Genomic DNA, 14,034 nt, shown 5'->3' with positions numbered 1-14,034 from the left:
TCTGATCGATACTCTGTGGGTGTGGGTGTGGGGGGGGGGTGTATGTGTGGTGTAAATTGTAAATAAGTTAACATGCATGCGAACGTTTCATTAAAAGCGTTTCATTAAAAGATGTAGCGACGAGAAACCTGTAAAACCGGTGCTTTCAAACAAAATTACCCGTCTGATTCTACTTAAAGTTTAAGTAACTTTATTTCAATTTCACCAACAAAAACAAAGGGAAACATTCGTTTGTCCATTGGAAAGCTGTAATGAACGACATTATTTTTCACGAAATAAGATAACCTGAACCAATGTGAAGAAATGATGATGTCTTTTGTCCAGGGAGCATTAAAAAATGCTGTTTCGATGTAAATGTCCCATGACTTTTGGAGAAAGAAAAGAGCGGGTTTCTTTTTTTTTTTGTTTTTTTTTTGTTATTGTTTGTTTATTATTCTATAATGACAATTACATTCCTGAGATGAAAAAAAAAAATTACAAAAATTTCTTCTGCCCAAACCTTTCAACATTCATAACGTTTTCGTTCTCCATAAGGTATGGAACATCTGACGCTGTTTTGGAATAGCTACCGCGACCTGATATGAGAAGTAAAGGACCAAGGAATTATTTTTCTCCTCCTTTTATAGTATCCTTGCTTTTTTCATTCAACGTTATATCACAATTTCGAAGGATGCTTTTAGGTCAGTTTACTTTAAAATCTTAAGCTTTCGTATTTTTGCCCTTAGCTTTCTGCTCTCTTCCTTCCTCGCCTGTGTCAAAAATCTATTCCAAAGCTCCATAAAAAAAGGGTGGGGAATGAAATATTTGCGCAAGAGTAGCTGTGTGGTAAGTAGCTTGCTTACCAACCACATGGTTCCGGGTTCATTCCCACTGCGTGACACTCGGGCAAGCGTCTTCTACTATAGCCTCGGGCCGACCAAAGCCTTGTGAGTGGATTTGGTAGATGGAAACTGAAAGAAGCCCGTCGTATATATGTATATATATATATGTTTGTTTGTGTTTGTCCCCCCAACATCGCTTGACAACTGATGCTGGTGTGTTTACTCCCAGTAACATAGCAGTTCGACGGAAAAGACAGATAGAATAAGTACTAGGCTTACAAAGAATAAAAACTGGGGTCGATTTGCTCGACTAAAGGCAGTGCTACAGCATGGCCGCAGTCAAATGACTGAAACAAGTAAAAGAGTAAAAGAGTAATAAAGAGACTCTCCGCTATCAGACTAAGCGAAGTTTAAAAGTAACTTCAAGGGAGATAACTCTAGCTGCTTTTCTTTTCTCTTACTTTGTGAACTCTCTAACGTTTAAGAACACTTTATTTACATTGGTGATTCATTATGAAAGTGCAGCATGTGTTAAATTGTGGCTTCTCCAGTTGGTATCCAGCTTTTAAGAATGTCACCCCACGAAGGTATCTCTTGTCTTATCCTTTGTTCACTTCTTTCTTTTTTGTATTATTTTTCTTTTATCATATCGCTTGTTTCTCGATGTGTATTTCTATATTAAATACAGTCCTTAAGTTAATTAAGCACAACAGTCACTCCGACGGTTCCCTCTGGTAACAACAGTCAAGTTGGACTTCCTAGTAATATATATTTAAAGGAGGAGTGTCACTCGTCTGGCTTTACGGGTCGGACTTAACTAAACCTCACATGCCGAATAGGAACGATCATTCTTAAAACCCCGATCTTTGTATAAACCAAAAGAAATGTGTAAAGGGTAACAACTCTGCACGAATGGTAGCGATTTGTATTTTACAGAATATTTCAGAATTGAAAATAATAAACTTTTCTTATTTCTGAAAGTGATCCGGTTATCATGTCAAACGTAGTCGCGGTTTAAATATATTTCTCCTCGTTTGTTATATTTATATTGAAACACACTTAGCTTGTTACAGTTAATTTTGAAAATTGGAAAGAATCTAATAAAAATAACCATGTCAATATTAGACGAGTGTTTGGACCTTGGAATTTTGGTGGAAAGTTTCTAATTTAGATCAGTGCTCCTCAACCGTTTATCGCTTGCGGTTCACTTATATTCTTTTCAGAATTCGGCGGCACACCTGAACTAAAATTATAGGGAAAAAATTATTCAGGTTACACTGCGGCACACCTTGCATCGTCTCGTGACGAACCAGTGTGCCGCGGCGTACCGGTTGCAGAGCACTGATTTAGATTACTAAAGCAGGAAGTTTGAATATTAGAACGAGCAGCAGTCTCTGGCATGTCGGTATCAAAAGGGCCTCTGTTCACAAAACACCACTGAATATGGAAGGCTGTTTTCGCTCGTGTGTGTGTTTGATACATCACTCTTACCCATGCATAAATAATAATGCATTATACAGAATTGTTGTTTTCATTTTGTTTTTTTTTTTGAAATAGTGATGGACCCCTTGTAAATGGCGAGGATGACATCCTCTTTCATTGATACTAAAATAGCAACAAAATCTCTCAAATCATGCCAGCCGGTCGCTTTTCATATCCACGCATCTGAAATGATGTACAATGAGACAGACTTCTTGGTTTTCAAGTGATCTAAATTAAGACCTACCATGGAAATTTTTGTTGTTTTAGACGAATTTAAACAAAAGCAGGAAGGGTTTATAGGTGAAATGCTTTTGGTCACAGGTGTTTCCTCCATAAGGACTGTCAAGGATCTAAATAACAACAACAACAATAGATATTCTGGCATTATTTCAGTTAATGATCACAAATTGAAAGTGATATTTTGTAAACTTTTTTCTTTTTTTTTTTTTGAGAAGCTAGCATGATCCGCTGGATGTGTAATGTCAGTGTGCACACACGACAGAGTGTAAGCACCCTGAGAGAAACGTTAGACATAAGAAGCATCAAATGTGGCATGCAAGAGAGACGTATGAAAAGCTGGGGTATTTTTTGAGAAAATTCTAATTTCCATTGTTGAAAATACCAGAATCCATAGAAACTTTTTGTTCTCTTTTTTGTTTTCTTTTTGCATGGGAAATGGTGGGTGCTTTTTCAAATATATTCACCTGGACATTGTCAAATAGTGTTAATATTTCAACTTCCAAAATGTTCTGAAGATTCCTCAATCTATTAGACATAGCAGCAAAATCATTCTTGAATCTTTCTTTTCTGTTTTAAACAATTAAGATGGGATTGCTGGTTATTGGTGGAATTCATTTGATCATAAGCGCTGACAAAGAACTAAATAACCATAGGAGCTGACAAAGAACTAACCAACAACAATAGACATTTTTAACCAATAAAAGACCATCTAAGAAATTTTTTGATCTGCTAGAATTAGCTGCCACATCTCCCTCAATTCACTCTCTATCACAATGAAAAAAATTAGGGCAGGAGGTCAGAGTGGATAATTTTAGTCTAAAGATCCAGATATACTGTTGGAAATATAGGAAGCAAAGTTTTGAGATCGTAATATTTTATTTTGAAATTTATATTTTGATGTCAGAAATGAAAATATCAACCCTAATTAATATTCCTCTTTTCTGTTTATGTCATTCCATAGCTTTATTATTCCACTACCCAAACAGTTTGTCGATTACCTGAAAGCTGATCGGGTTTTCCTTCCAGAAGGGTGAGTTCAAATTTATTGAATATTTACAAAAAATTCAGGTTTTTAGATATTTGTCTTCTTCTAAATGTACGTCATTGACTTAGTTTCACAATGGTTTTGGGTTCTGTCTTCACTGGATGACCCTTTGGACAAGTATCTTCTACTTTGGCCTTGGCTTGGTCAATGCCTTGTGAAGGAAATTTGCTAAATAGTTACTGAACTGAACTCCATCTTATCTCAACACATATTTTCCTAATCCATATTAGCATAGTAAAACAAACCGGAAATGAATGAGTACACAAATATATGTAACAACCAAATACTCACATACACACACACACATGTGTGTGTATGTTTGTATCTGCCGTGTCTTTGCTTTCACATCTTTCAGCTAGAAGTGATGACACTTTTGTCCTACAGAAAGGAAAAAAGACAATGGCTTTGACTCTTGCAGTGTTACTGAATATAATTCCTTTGCTGAAAAAGAAGTCAGAATCCGCATCGATATTGTCTCATCAAGTCTTGTCCAACCACTGCAAAAAAAAAAAAGCAGACATCAAAATGGTGACAATGATTTAGAGTGTGGGAAGTGGCTGCACTCATGGCCTTCAACAAGGCGTCCAAGATTCTTTAGGATTCTTCAGCAAAATAATAAGTTTGAGGACCAATGTATTTGATGGAAGCAAGCAGAGAGACTAAGAGAAAGGAAGGGATAATGATGAAAAGGAGAGAGGTTAGGATGATGCTTGTGAGAATAATGATGATGATGATGATGATGTTGGTAAACTTTTATAAAATCTTGCAACACCCTTAACAACTGTCTGTGACACACCTTATGGTAGTGTGTCCCACGGAACCCAAAATGCAATTTCCCAAAAACTGCAGAACCCCTACTGATATTTTATGTAACAACCCTTGCCACCATAACTTTAATAAGGAATTGTTTTAGAGAGAATTTATTTATATATAATAAAAATTGTAACATATATTGAAATAGGTGAATCCTATATTTCTATAAAATAAACTCTTGTTTTTTAGTTCAGGTCAAATCCAACCCAAAGGCCGTGAGGATGCTGAAAGTGACGACGAAGACTACTTTGATGATGATGTAAGAGTTAATAGTTATAATATTCCCCCCACCCTACTCTCTTTTATTTCCCTTGACTTGCATTTACCCGACAGGGAAGGAGAAAACTGCATTGGTGTCTTGGGTGGGGGATAATTTAGGAAAAGCAAACTGACGAAACTGATGTTTAATTTCATTGAGATTCTGACTGAGCATAATCCTTCAGTGAGAGTCTTTTAGCTGTGACCGTCTTGTCTCCTTGTCTATCAAAGACTAAATTGCCCATTATATCCCCTTTTTAGAAGTACATTCTCTAAAGTCATTGGTGAACAAGCAGAGACAATGCAACATCAAGAAGACTTTCTAGTCTTGTCAAAATACACCCAGGACATTCTTTCAAAGTGGTTGGTGTCAGGAAAAGCAAAACAACAAGACAGTGTTGACTCTTGTGAAATCTAAACATAGAATTTAATTAGATGCAGCACAAAATCTTGTCAGTGAACAGGTCACGGTTTCAAAGCGGCAAAAATATTTTGACACAAATTAAATTTAAATGTTGAAGTGAATCTAACGGTTTTTGTGTGTGTGTTTTTTTTAAATGGCTTATAAACACCTACCATGCTGCAATTGTTTTTGTTTCAGCACATGATCTCAGATCAAGTCACTTGCTATGCAAGTACATCTCTGTAATTAATGAATTGTTATCCAAAGAAAAATAAGAAATTGCATTTGATAATCTAGTTTTGATGTAACCAAAAAAAACTGGAATGACAGCATAATGTTCAGAAGTGGATCATCAATTGATTGTGTGTGTTTATATGCATAATTGTGCGTAGAGTGCAAGCTACCACACACAAACACATACACACAGGGTGTAGCAAACTACCACACACACACACATAGGGTGTAGCATAGCAACTACCACACACAAACACACACACACACAGAGTGTAACAAGTTACCACACACACACACACAGGCACACACAGAGTGTAGCAAGCTACTACACAAACACACATACACAGTGTGTAGCAAACTACCACACACAAACACACTCACAGGGTGTAGCAAGAAAACCTCCCACATTTTTACAGGTTGACAAAACATTTCAACAGTAAATGTGCTCCAAATCATGAACAAAAAAAAATCGTAAATCATCAGCTAAATGAAGAAACCAGTACCACATGCAGCACACCAAGGGTTGTGTAAAATATGGGCAGGTTTTTCTGTTGCACCCTGTTCATACATTCTCAACCATATTAAAATATGAAGAAATATAAATAAACGCTGTTTAATGAAGGTTTTTTTTTGTTTTTTTTTTTCAGTATGAATGGAATTCCACACAAGATGAAAATCGGGTAAGAATTGTTTGCCATTTTACAGACCTGCTTCAGATGATCCCCTCACTCCCCATCCACCTATCCACCCAACCATAACTTTGATACAAATTTCCTGTTCTAAACAGATTATTTGATGAGATTTGATTAACATTCTATATCTATCTTCTATGCTGGCAGGGGTTAGACAGCTTAAGCCAGAGGACTTCACCAAACTCCACTGAATCAAAACCTTCCATCAAAATTTCATGTCAATTTATGTTCCAAACACCAGTTTTAATAAACTTATTTTACTAAATTCTCTATCATTTTAAAAATTAATAAATTAAGAAAGTCAATGTTATTTCCATAGAAATATGGTAACAAATGTGTTTAAAGGTTTGAAGTATTCTCTTCTTCTTAAATGGCTTGGTGTTGGTCTGCTGGAAGGAACTGTGCACCTGGTGTTGGTCCAGTGGAAGGAGTTGTGCACCTGGCCTGGCTTTACAGATCTTCTGAGATCAATGAGATTGATTCTGCTAGTGTCCCACATGAACTCTCATAAGTTGTATAGGGTGGGAAGAAACGGTTAGACATAGCAGAAAGTGCAGGGCTTGGGACATTCAACACATATACACTAAGAGTGCCTAAGTGGATGATTATATGAGACCAAGCATGTTCAGAGGCCAGGTAGACGTGGTAAAAAAAGGAGAGAGAGACGAGGCAGTGGGTTGTTTGTTTTGTGTCCATTTTTAACCCATGCTAGCATGGAAAGCGGACGTTAAACGATGATGACACACGTAGTTAAGAAGTTCACTTTGTAACCACATGGTCTCAGGTTCATTTCCGTTGTGTGGCACCTTGGGCAAGTGTCTTCTACTAAAGCCTCAGACTGACCAATGCCTTAAGTGTGAATCTGGCAGATGGAATCTGTGTAGAAGCCCATCATTTTATATATATATATATATATAGTGACAGGGGGTACAAAGTGGTACTGGCATTGCTCGAAATAAGAGTCAAAAGTATTCATTCACCACAAAAGCACTATCTTAATAAACTGACAAGGGAGACAAAGCTCCTTATGGTCACAGACAAAGTTATATTAATGGTTTTTCATAGAAGTTGACAAGGTGAGCTGAGCTTAACCCTAGGCACAGTAAGAACCACTGACGAGAATTAAGATACCCTGCATCAAAATTCGAAATCACTAGTAATATGGCTATGTCTGTGACCGTAGGGAGCTTTGTCTCCCTTGTCATCTTATTAATATTGTGTTTTTGTGGCTAATGAGTTCTTTTGACTCTTATTTCTAGCAATGCTAGTACCACTTTGTACCCTCTGTCACTTTAGTGAATGTCTATAAATTTACCTTTAGGTTATTTATTGTTAATAAGCCACCCCATATTATTTGTATATGTTTATGTTCATGCTAGGTACCAGACTTCCCAGAGTTGGATAAAAAAATCCGAAGTTGTATTGAAGAACTTGATGGGGAAGTGTTCCCCAAATTAAACTGGAGCTCTCCAAAGGTAAGTACTTTAGAACTCTCTTATTATTGTATATATATATGTGTGTGTGTGTATATATATATAAATATGTCCACTTTGTCATGTATCTATGGCTCAGATGGCATTTATTGAGGCCAGATGCCTCCAGCCTGCTGCCAACACTTACCTGTTTTGCCATGGTCAGACATGTTTTTGCAGAAGACTGGAAATGAATAACATTCATATATGACAATCACACAATGTCAAAACACTTAGACATGAACACACTCACACATGCATACCTATACAGGTGGGCTGCAAAAGTAGGCATACAGTCAGTATCACACCAATGTTATTATGCTTAATTCATTAGAATTATTAGCTCATTAAATTTTTGGTATTTTCAGTGTCATTTTCAGTTACGTGATCAAGAAAACTCACCTAGTTTTAAATTAGCAGCTGGTCTGGCAGAGTTTGACATTTGAAATACTTTCAACATAAATTTATTGAAAGCAGTGTTTATCCCAAATCACTACGAAAATTATTGGCTCTGCTATCCATACACCTTCACAAGATTTTACATCCAGCAACAGTCTATGGATGGCATCACCCCTAATATTTCTGATGGTCTGAGATGAGCATTGCTTTAAACTGATATATTTGTATTAATTAATTATGTATCTTAATATGTAATTTTTTAATTAATGATGTTTATTCCTCATGGAACAACTGTCAGAGGTAAATGAATTATGGCTCATCTCTGAACTTTGTGGGTTTCTACTTTTTATATGTATATGTACATATATATATATATATATATATATATATATATATACTTTATTTAAAAGCAGCAGAAATATAACAAAAAAACCGTTACTCATTGCATGTGCTTACTCCGGTATATATATATATATATATATATATATACACACATATATATATATATTTATTTTTGCTGTTTGAATAGGATGCATTTTGGATTTCGTTCAGTAAAACTCTTCTCTGTACCTGCCCAGCTGATATTTATTTACTGTTGAAAAGTTCAGACTTTGTTACCCATGATTTAACCAGTCCGTAAGTAATGTGTTGAACTTCCCATTTATAAATCTAATATCTCTTTCCTAATAAACAATCACAATTAGTAAAGATTTCCTATCCAAATGCCAACAATCTCCCACTTTTTTGGTTACTTAACATGATTGATGCTATGTGTTTGCCATGGAATTTTTCTAGGAGGCTGCAGTGGCAGTTTATGTTGTGGCATTCCTTTCAGGGTTGGTTTTTTCTTTTATTTTTGCTGGTCATAGGTTGGTGTTGGAGAGAGAGAAACAGGTATGAGTAAAAGGTGAAAGAAGAGAGAGTGAAAGAGTGAGAGAGAAAGACAAAAAGGCAGAGAAAGAGAGAAAAGAAAGGAAAATGATTGCAGTACCTGACTGATACTTTATTGACCCCAAAACGAATGAAAAGTAAAGTTGACCCTGGTATGGTCTGAGCAAGTCAGAAGAAATACTACAAAGCATTTTTCGCATAACACCATCTTGTTTCTGTGTCTAATTTTGTGAGAGAAAGGGCTCTTCAACAGAAGATATGGAGAAATCAAGCAAATGTAGGCTTGTTTGAAACGATCACTGCGTAAACAAACCATTTCACAGAAAGTAAACAAACTGAGTAAAAAGATAGCTTATGGTCTACCTGTAATTAGAGTCACTTTAAGACAAAAGTTATACAATAGAATTAATTAAGAACCTTTTCTTCAATTGTTTTCAAAAAATCACAGTAATATGTTGATAAATAAAAAAGTTAGTTGTTTAATGAAACCAGTCTAAATTGGTGATTATTTTAGATTTTAATTGAAACTCATAAGGGGTGTGTTTTACTTAGAAATACATTAACGAAAGGGTCAAGACCTGAAATATTCAACTGGTACTCATTTTATTAACCCTGAAAAGATGAAAGGTAAAGTCAACCTCAGCTGGATTTGAACTTGAAGCATTTTGTTGAGGGAGTCTGCTGCTGCCTTTGCTTTCATAATCAGAATAATAATAGTTTCAGATTTAGGCACATGGCCAGCAATTTTGAAGGGAGGGCATTAGTTGATATCATTGACCCTGGTATTTATTTTATCGACCCCAGAGGAATGAAAGGTGAAGTTGACAGGATTTGAACTCAGAATGTTAAGAGCCAAAAGAAATACCACAATGCATTTTTCTTGATGCTTTAACCATTCTACCAGCTCACTACCTTCAATAATGTTTCCAATTAGGCACAAGGCCAGCGGTTTTAAGAAGAAGGGGTTAGGTGATGCCATTGACCCCAGCAAATCATTTTGTCCACCATTCTGACAATTCAGCCAATCCACTGCTCTAATATTGATATATTAGTAACCTTAACATTTCTTGTATCACTTTCTTTATTATTTCTCTTCCAGCTTTGAATACTGTGAGGATGCTGAGTGCAACCAGCCAGAGTTAGAATACAATTTGGTCCTTAGAAGATGGGTGAACATTCATCCAGGCTCAGAATTTCGATGCTTCGTTAAAAACGGAGCTCTTCTGGGTAAGTCAGACCCTTTGCTGTTACTCTCTGCTGATCCCTAGTGATTCCTATTTAAGGGGAATTTACTCTGTTGCAAGCATTCGAATTGGGCCTGGATTATGAAGTTGCTTTCTTGTTTTCTGCTCATCAGTCTTTGTGTCCCTGCATAAAGATCACAGCCACGGGACTTTCTCCTTCTCTGTCTAGAAATAATGGATCCCTATCAGTTTAGATGATGCATATTGAGCTGTTTGCTCAACTGAGCTACATACTTACTGGACTAACACATAAATGGTTAAACATTCCAAAATACAGGCACCTTTATAATCCTTGTATTGCTATATTTTGATGCCATGTCTCCTCTTTTGTTTCAATTAATTTGAATAATAATGAAGAATCTAATGAAACAACTTTGTTGTTATTAAGCTGGGTCTTTGGAATGTTGTATCGACATGAAATTTTAAGGGATGGTTTTCATTTAAAACTGGAAGTTTGCATCATAGAACCGGTGGGGGGGGGTAGACAGGTTGGTATCAACAGGGATCAGCTGCATTATCTTGGTTTCAATTAATATTTTGAAAATAATGGAGATAATGAATTTTGTCATTGTTGGTTTTTAGAAAATAAATTAACATAGAATTTTTATGGATGATTTTAGTTTGATATTCCAGCAGAATCAACATGGCACACTCTGTGTGTGTGTGATGGCTGAACCTTTGAAATACAGATACAATTTGTCTAGCAAGCTTCTAACCAGTTTCTATCTACCCTGTTGTCATTCATATTGCATGGATCAACTCAAGGATATAATAAATGATACTTGCCCAAAATGTGCCAGATGGTGGGATCAAACTGGGGACATTATGATTACAAAGCAAACATCTTAACCAACTCAGCCATATTGCATTCATAGCGTATTTAGAACTGTATCAATCATAACACACCTTTTTTTAAGAAAGTAATGTGTGATTTGAAGGAGGCTTGGCTGCTTTTTCTAGCGTTATTGAGAGGCTTGACTTGATTTAGTTCTGTTTGTGACCCTGAGTTATTGCTAATTGTTCTTCTAGCTATATGTCAGCGACATGATTCCGAGTACTACAGCTTCATTGAGCAGAATCTAGAAAGCATCAAAACAGACATTACAACTTTCTTCAAACAGAGAATTGCGTCACAGTTCGTCCTTAAAGAATGTAAGTATTAGCTTCGTTGATGCACTTTTGTCATCATCGTCATTTTGGTTTTAATGTCTACTTGTCCATGCTGGCACGGGTTGGACGGTTTGATTGGGGACTAGCATGCCAGGCTCCAATCTGATCTAGCAATGTTTCTACAGCTGGATGCCCTTCCTAACACCAACCACTCCGAGAGTGTAGTGGGTGCTTTTCACTTGCCACTGGCACAGGAGCCAATCAGGTGGCACTGACATCGACCACGTGCAGATGGTGCATTTCACTTGCCACTGGCACAGAAGCCAGTCAGATGGCACTGGCCACAGCTACAATTTTGCTTTTACTTGACTCAACAGGTCTTCTCAAGCATATCATATCACCCAACGCATCAAGGATACTCTTAAATGGGCCAGACATGCATCACTGGCATCAGCCATGGCTGCGATCTCACTTTGTTATTATTATTATTTATTATTTAACTACGGTGCAGAGGAATGGTAGAATTGACAGATCTCTCTGTCTTTTGAGTGAAAATTCTGCTGAGGTCAACTTTGCCTTTCATCCCGCCAAAGTTGAAAAAGCTAAAGTACCAGTAAAATACTGGGGCTGATATAACTGGCTTTACCTCCTTCTCTCCCTCCCACCACCAAAATACTGCTCCCTATAAGCTTATCTTAGAAACAATCAAACATAGAAGCTTGTTGTTGTAGTTGTTGTTTTGCAGTGACACACGGAGGAATTTTTCTTTGTTTTCATTCTTGTTATTTTTCTCTTCTTCTTCTTCACAGATGTCCTTGATGTCTACAGAAAAAGACAGGTAAGTGTTCCATTGGGTGAAGTGGGATGGGAAGGTAAGGTTAATTACTGTCAAGATGATGGTTGTTGTTGTGTAGTGCCAGGTTTATACCATTCGAGCCAATCCATGATCAAAGACATCCTGACATGGCCATCCAGCCTGTTTTTTTCTGTGTATAGAACGCAGGACAATTTCACATCCAACATGTCACTTTTCTAAAGCAATGCTCAGCTATGAATTGAAGATATGGTTGCTACTTCTAGCTGATTGGACAACCACATAGATATCTCCTTGTGGCTCATTATGAATGATGATGGTTGTTGTTGTTGTTACTGCTGCTATGGAAGGTGACATGGTGTTGCTATAGTAACCAGTCTACTTCATGGAGTTCTTTTCTGTTATTAATGTTGATAAGGAGGGCCTCCATGATTCTGACATCACACTTGTTGCATTGAGTGGCCCTGGTGGAGACCTTGAAATCCTGGGTCACACAAGTCTTTAGGCATTTTTTTTTTTTTATTGAAGTATCTGTGCGCATGCATTCTTTGATTTGAACATGCAGTTTCCTGGTGATGTTCCTCATGTAGGATGCCCCACTTTAACTGCAGACTATTTTGTATATCACATGGCCCCTTGAACATACTTTGAAGTCGTTGATGGGGCAATTAGACATCAGTGTTTTCAACAGAAATACCATAGCAAAAGAGTTAAAGTTTAAATTGCACTCTAAGAATATATATATGTACGTATACATCTATAAATGGTGTATATATATATATATATATATATATATTTATATATATATATGCCAGCATGGAAAGCGCATGTTAAACGACGACGATGATATATATATATATATATATGTGATTTTTTTTTTTTTTTTTTTTTTTTTTTTCTTTTTTTAGGGTAAAATAGTACTTTTAGATTTCAACCCTTTCGGGCCAGTTACTGACAGTCTAATGTTTGATTGGCCAGAACTGTTGTCTGATCATCCTTTCCAAAAATCTTCCACTGATGTAGAAGGATCAGAAGATGTCCAGCAAGTAAGACAAACTTTCATATATCTATGGAATGCGTCAGGTGAGCCTTCATGTTTGACGTGAACTTTCATATGTGTGTGTGTGTGTAAAGCAAACTTTCATGTATGTGTGTGTAAGGTGAACTCTCATGTGCCTCTGTGCCATAGATTTCACTGTCCTTTTCAAGATATCATAAAGTCTTTTTGTTTTTTTACTATTCTTCTTTGAAGTGAAGTTTTGTTTTTAGTTTTTATTTATTTCATTTATTTTATTTTTTTTCTGGTTGTTCTTTTACTGCCAAAAGCTGAAAGCAAGCACCATAAAACGAAATGCTAATGATGTGTTCCTTACTTTTCAACAGCTTCCTGTATTTCGATATATCCGTGAGTCAGAAAGTGCAATGAAACCAAATCCTTATGCCTACTACGCTCTGCCTAAAGACTTTGTAGACTTATCCCTGGGCACCGACCCATACAAATTAGTTGATTTCTTAAAACTGGTAAGTGACATTTTGAAATGTAATTAGAGGTGGAGTGCAATGGAAAATCGAACTCTTAAATTATCATAATGCCTTCCCTATATAAATCTTCCAATCTTGTTAGAATCTAGAGATTTTGGTGAAATGCAGTTAGCTGTCATCACTGTTGTTTTAACATCCACTTTTCCTTGGTCAGACGAAATTCTACGGCCAGATGCTCTTCCTGTTACTAGCTCTCACCTGTTTCCAAGCAAGGTAACTTTTCCATAGGCCAGACATATCTTACCCCTTCAGGTAGATGGCCCTGCTCAGTATGTAGAAAAGGAGTAGGTAGTAACTCTATAAGATGTACCCGGTGCAAGCTATGGACACATAAGAGGTGCAGCAACATCAAAGGCAGGTTAACTAGCAAGTTAGTTTTTGTTTGTGGCAGATGTTCAGGTGCAATAAAGACTGCAAACAAACAGGAAACAACTTCTATCTCATTCCAGGGTGAAAAACTAGAGGTAGTCGATAGCTTCCGCTATCTGGGCGACCAAGTTAGTAGTGGGGGTGGGTGCGCTGAAAGTGTAGCTGCTAGAATAAGAATAGCCTGGGCAAAGTTTAGAGAGCTCTT

General features: G+C 36.7%; 1 protein-coding gene across 1 annotated transcript in view; it reads left to right on the top strand.

Moving 5' to 3' along the window:
• The first annotated feature begins 1,295 nt into the window (after positions 1–1,295).
• Positions 1,296–14,034, top strand: part of LOC106874781 (cell division cycle protein 123 homolog) — a 14,223-nt gene continuing 1,484 nt past the window's right edge. The window contains exons 1-11 of the mRNA XM_014922634.2: positions 1,296–1,408; positions 3,505–3,573; positions 4,591–4,660; positions 5,944–5,976; positions 7,368–7,463; positions 8,389–8,495; positions 9,850–9,977; positions 11,024–11,146; positions 11,914–11,942; positions 12,827–12,964; positions 13,302–13,439. Of these exons, the coding sequence (XP_014778120.1) occupies positions 1,335–1,408; positions 3,505–3,573; positions 4,591–4,660; positions 5,944–5,976; positions 7,368–7,463; positions 8,389–8,495; positions 9,850–9,977; positions 11,024–11,146; positions 11,914–11,942; positions 12,827–12,964; positions 13,302–13,439 (1,005 nt within the window). The 5' untranslated portion in view covers positions 1,296–1,334. The remainder of the gene's footprint in view (positions 1,409–3,504; positions 3,574–4,590; positions 4,661–5,943; positions 5,977–7,367; positions 7,464–8,388; positions 8,496–9,849; positions 9,978–11,023; positions 11,147–11,913; positions 11,943–12,826; positions 12,965–13,301; positions 13,440–14,034) is intronic.

This window comes from Octopus bimaculoides, chromosome 11 (assembly GCF_001194135.2).
Source record: "Octopus bimaculoides isolate UCB-OBI-ISO-001 chromosome 11, ASM119413v2, whole genome shotgun sequence".
NCBI lineage: Eukaryota > Metazoa > Mollusca > Cephalopoda > Octopoda > Octopodidae > Octopus > Octopus bimaculoides.
The sequence above is the reverse complement of the archived record's forward strand: the minus strand, read 5'-3'. Positions and strand labels throughout refer to the sequence as shown.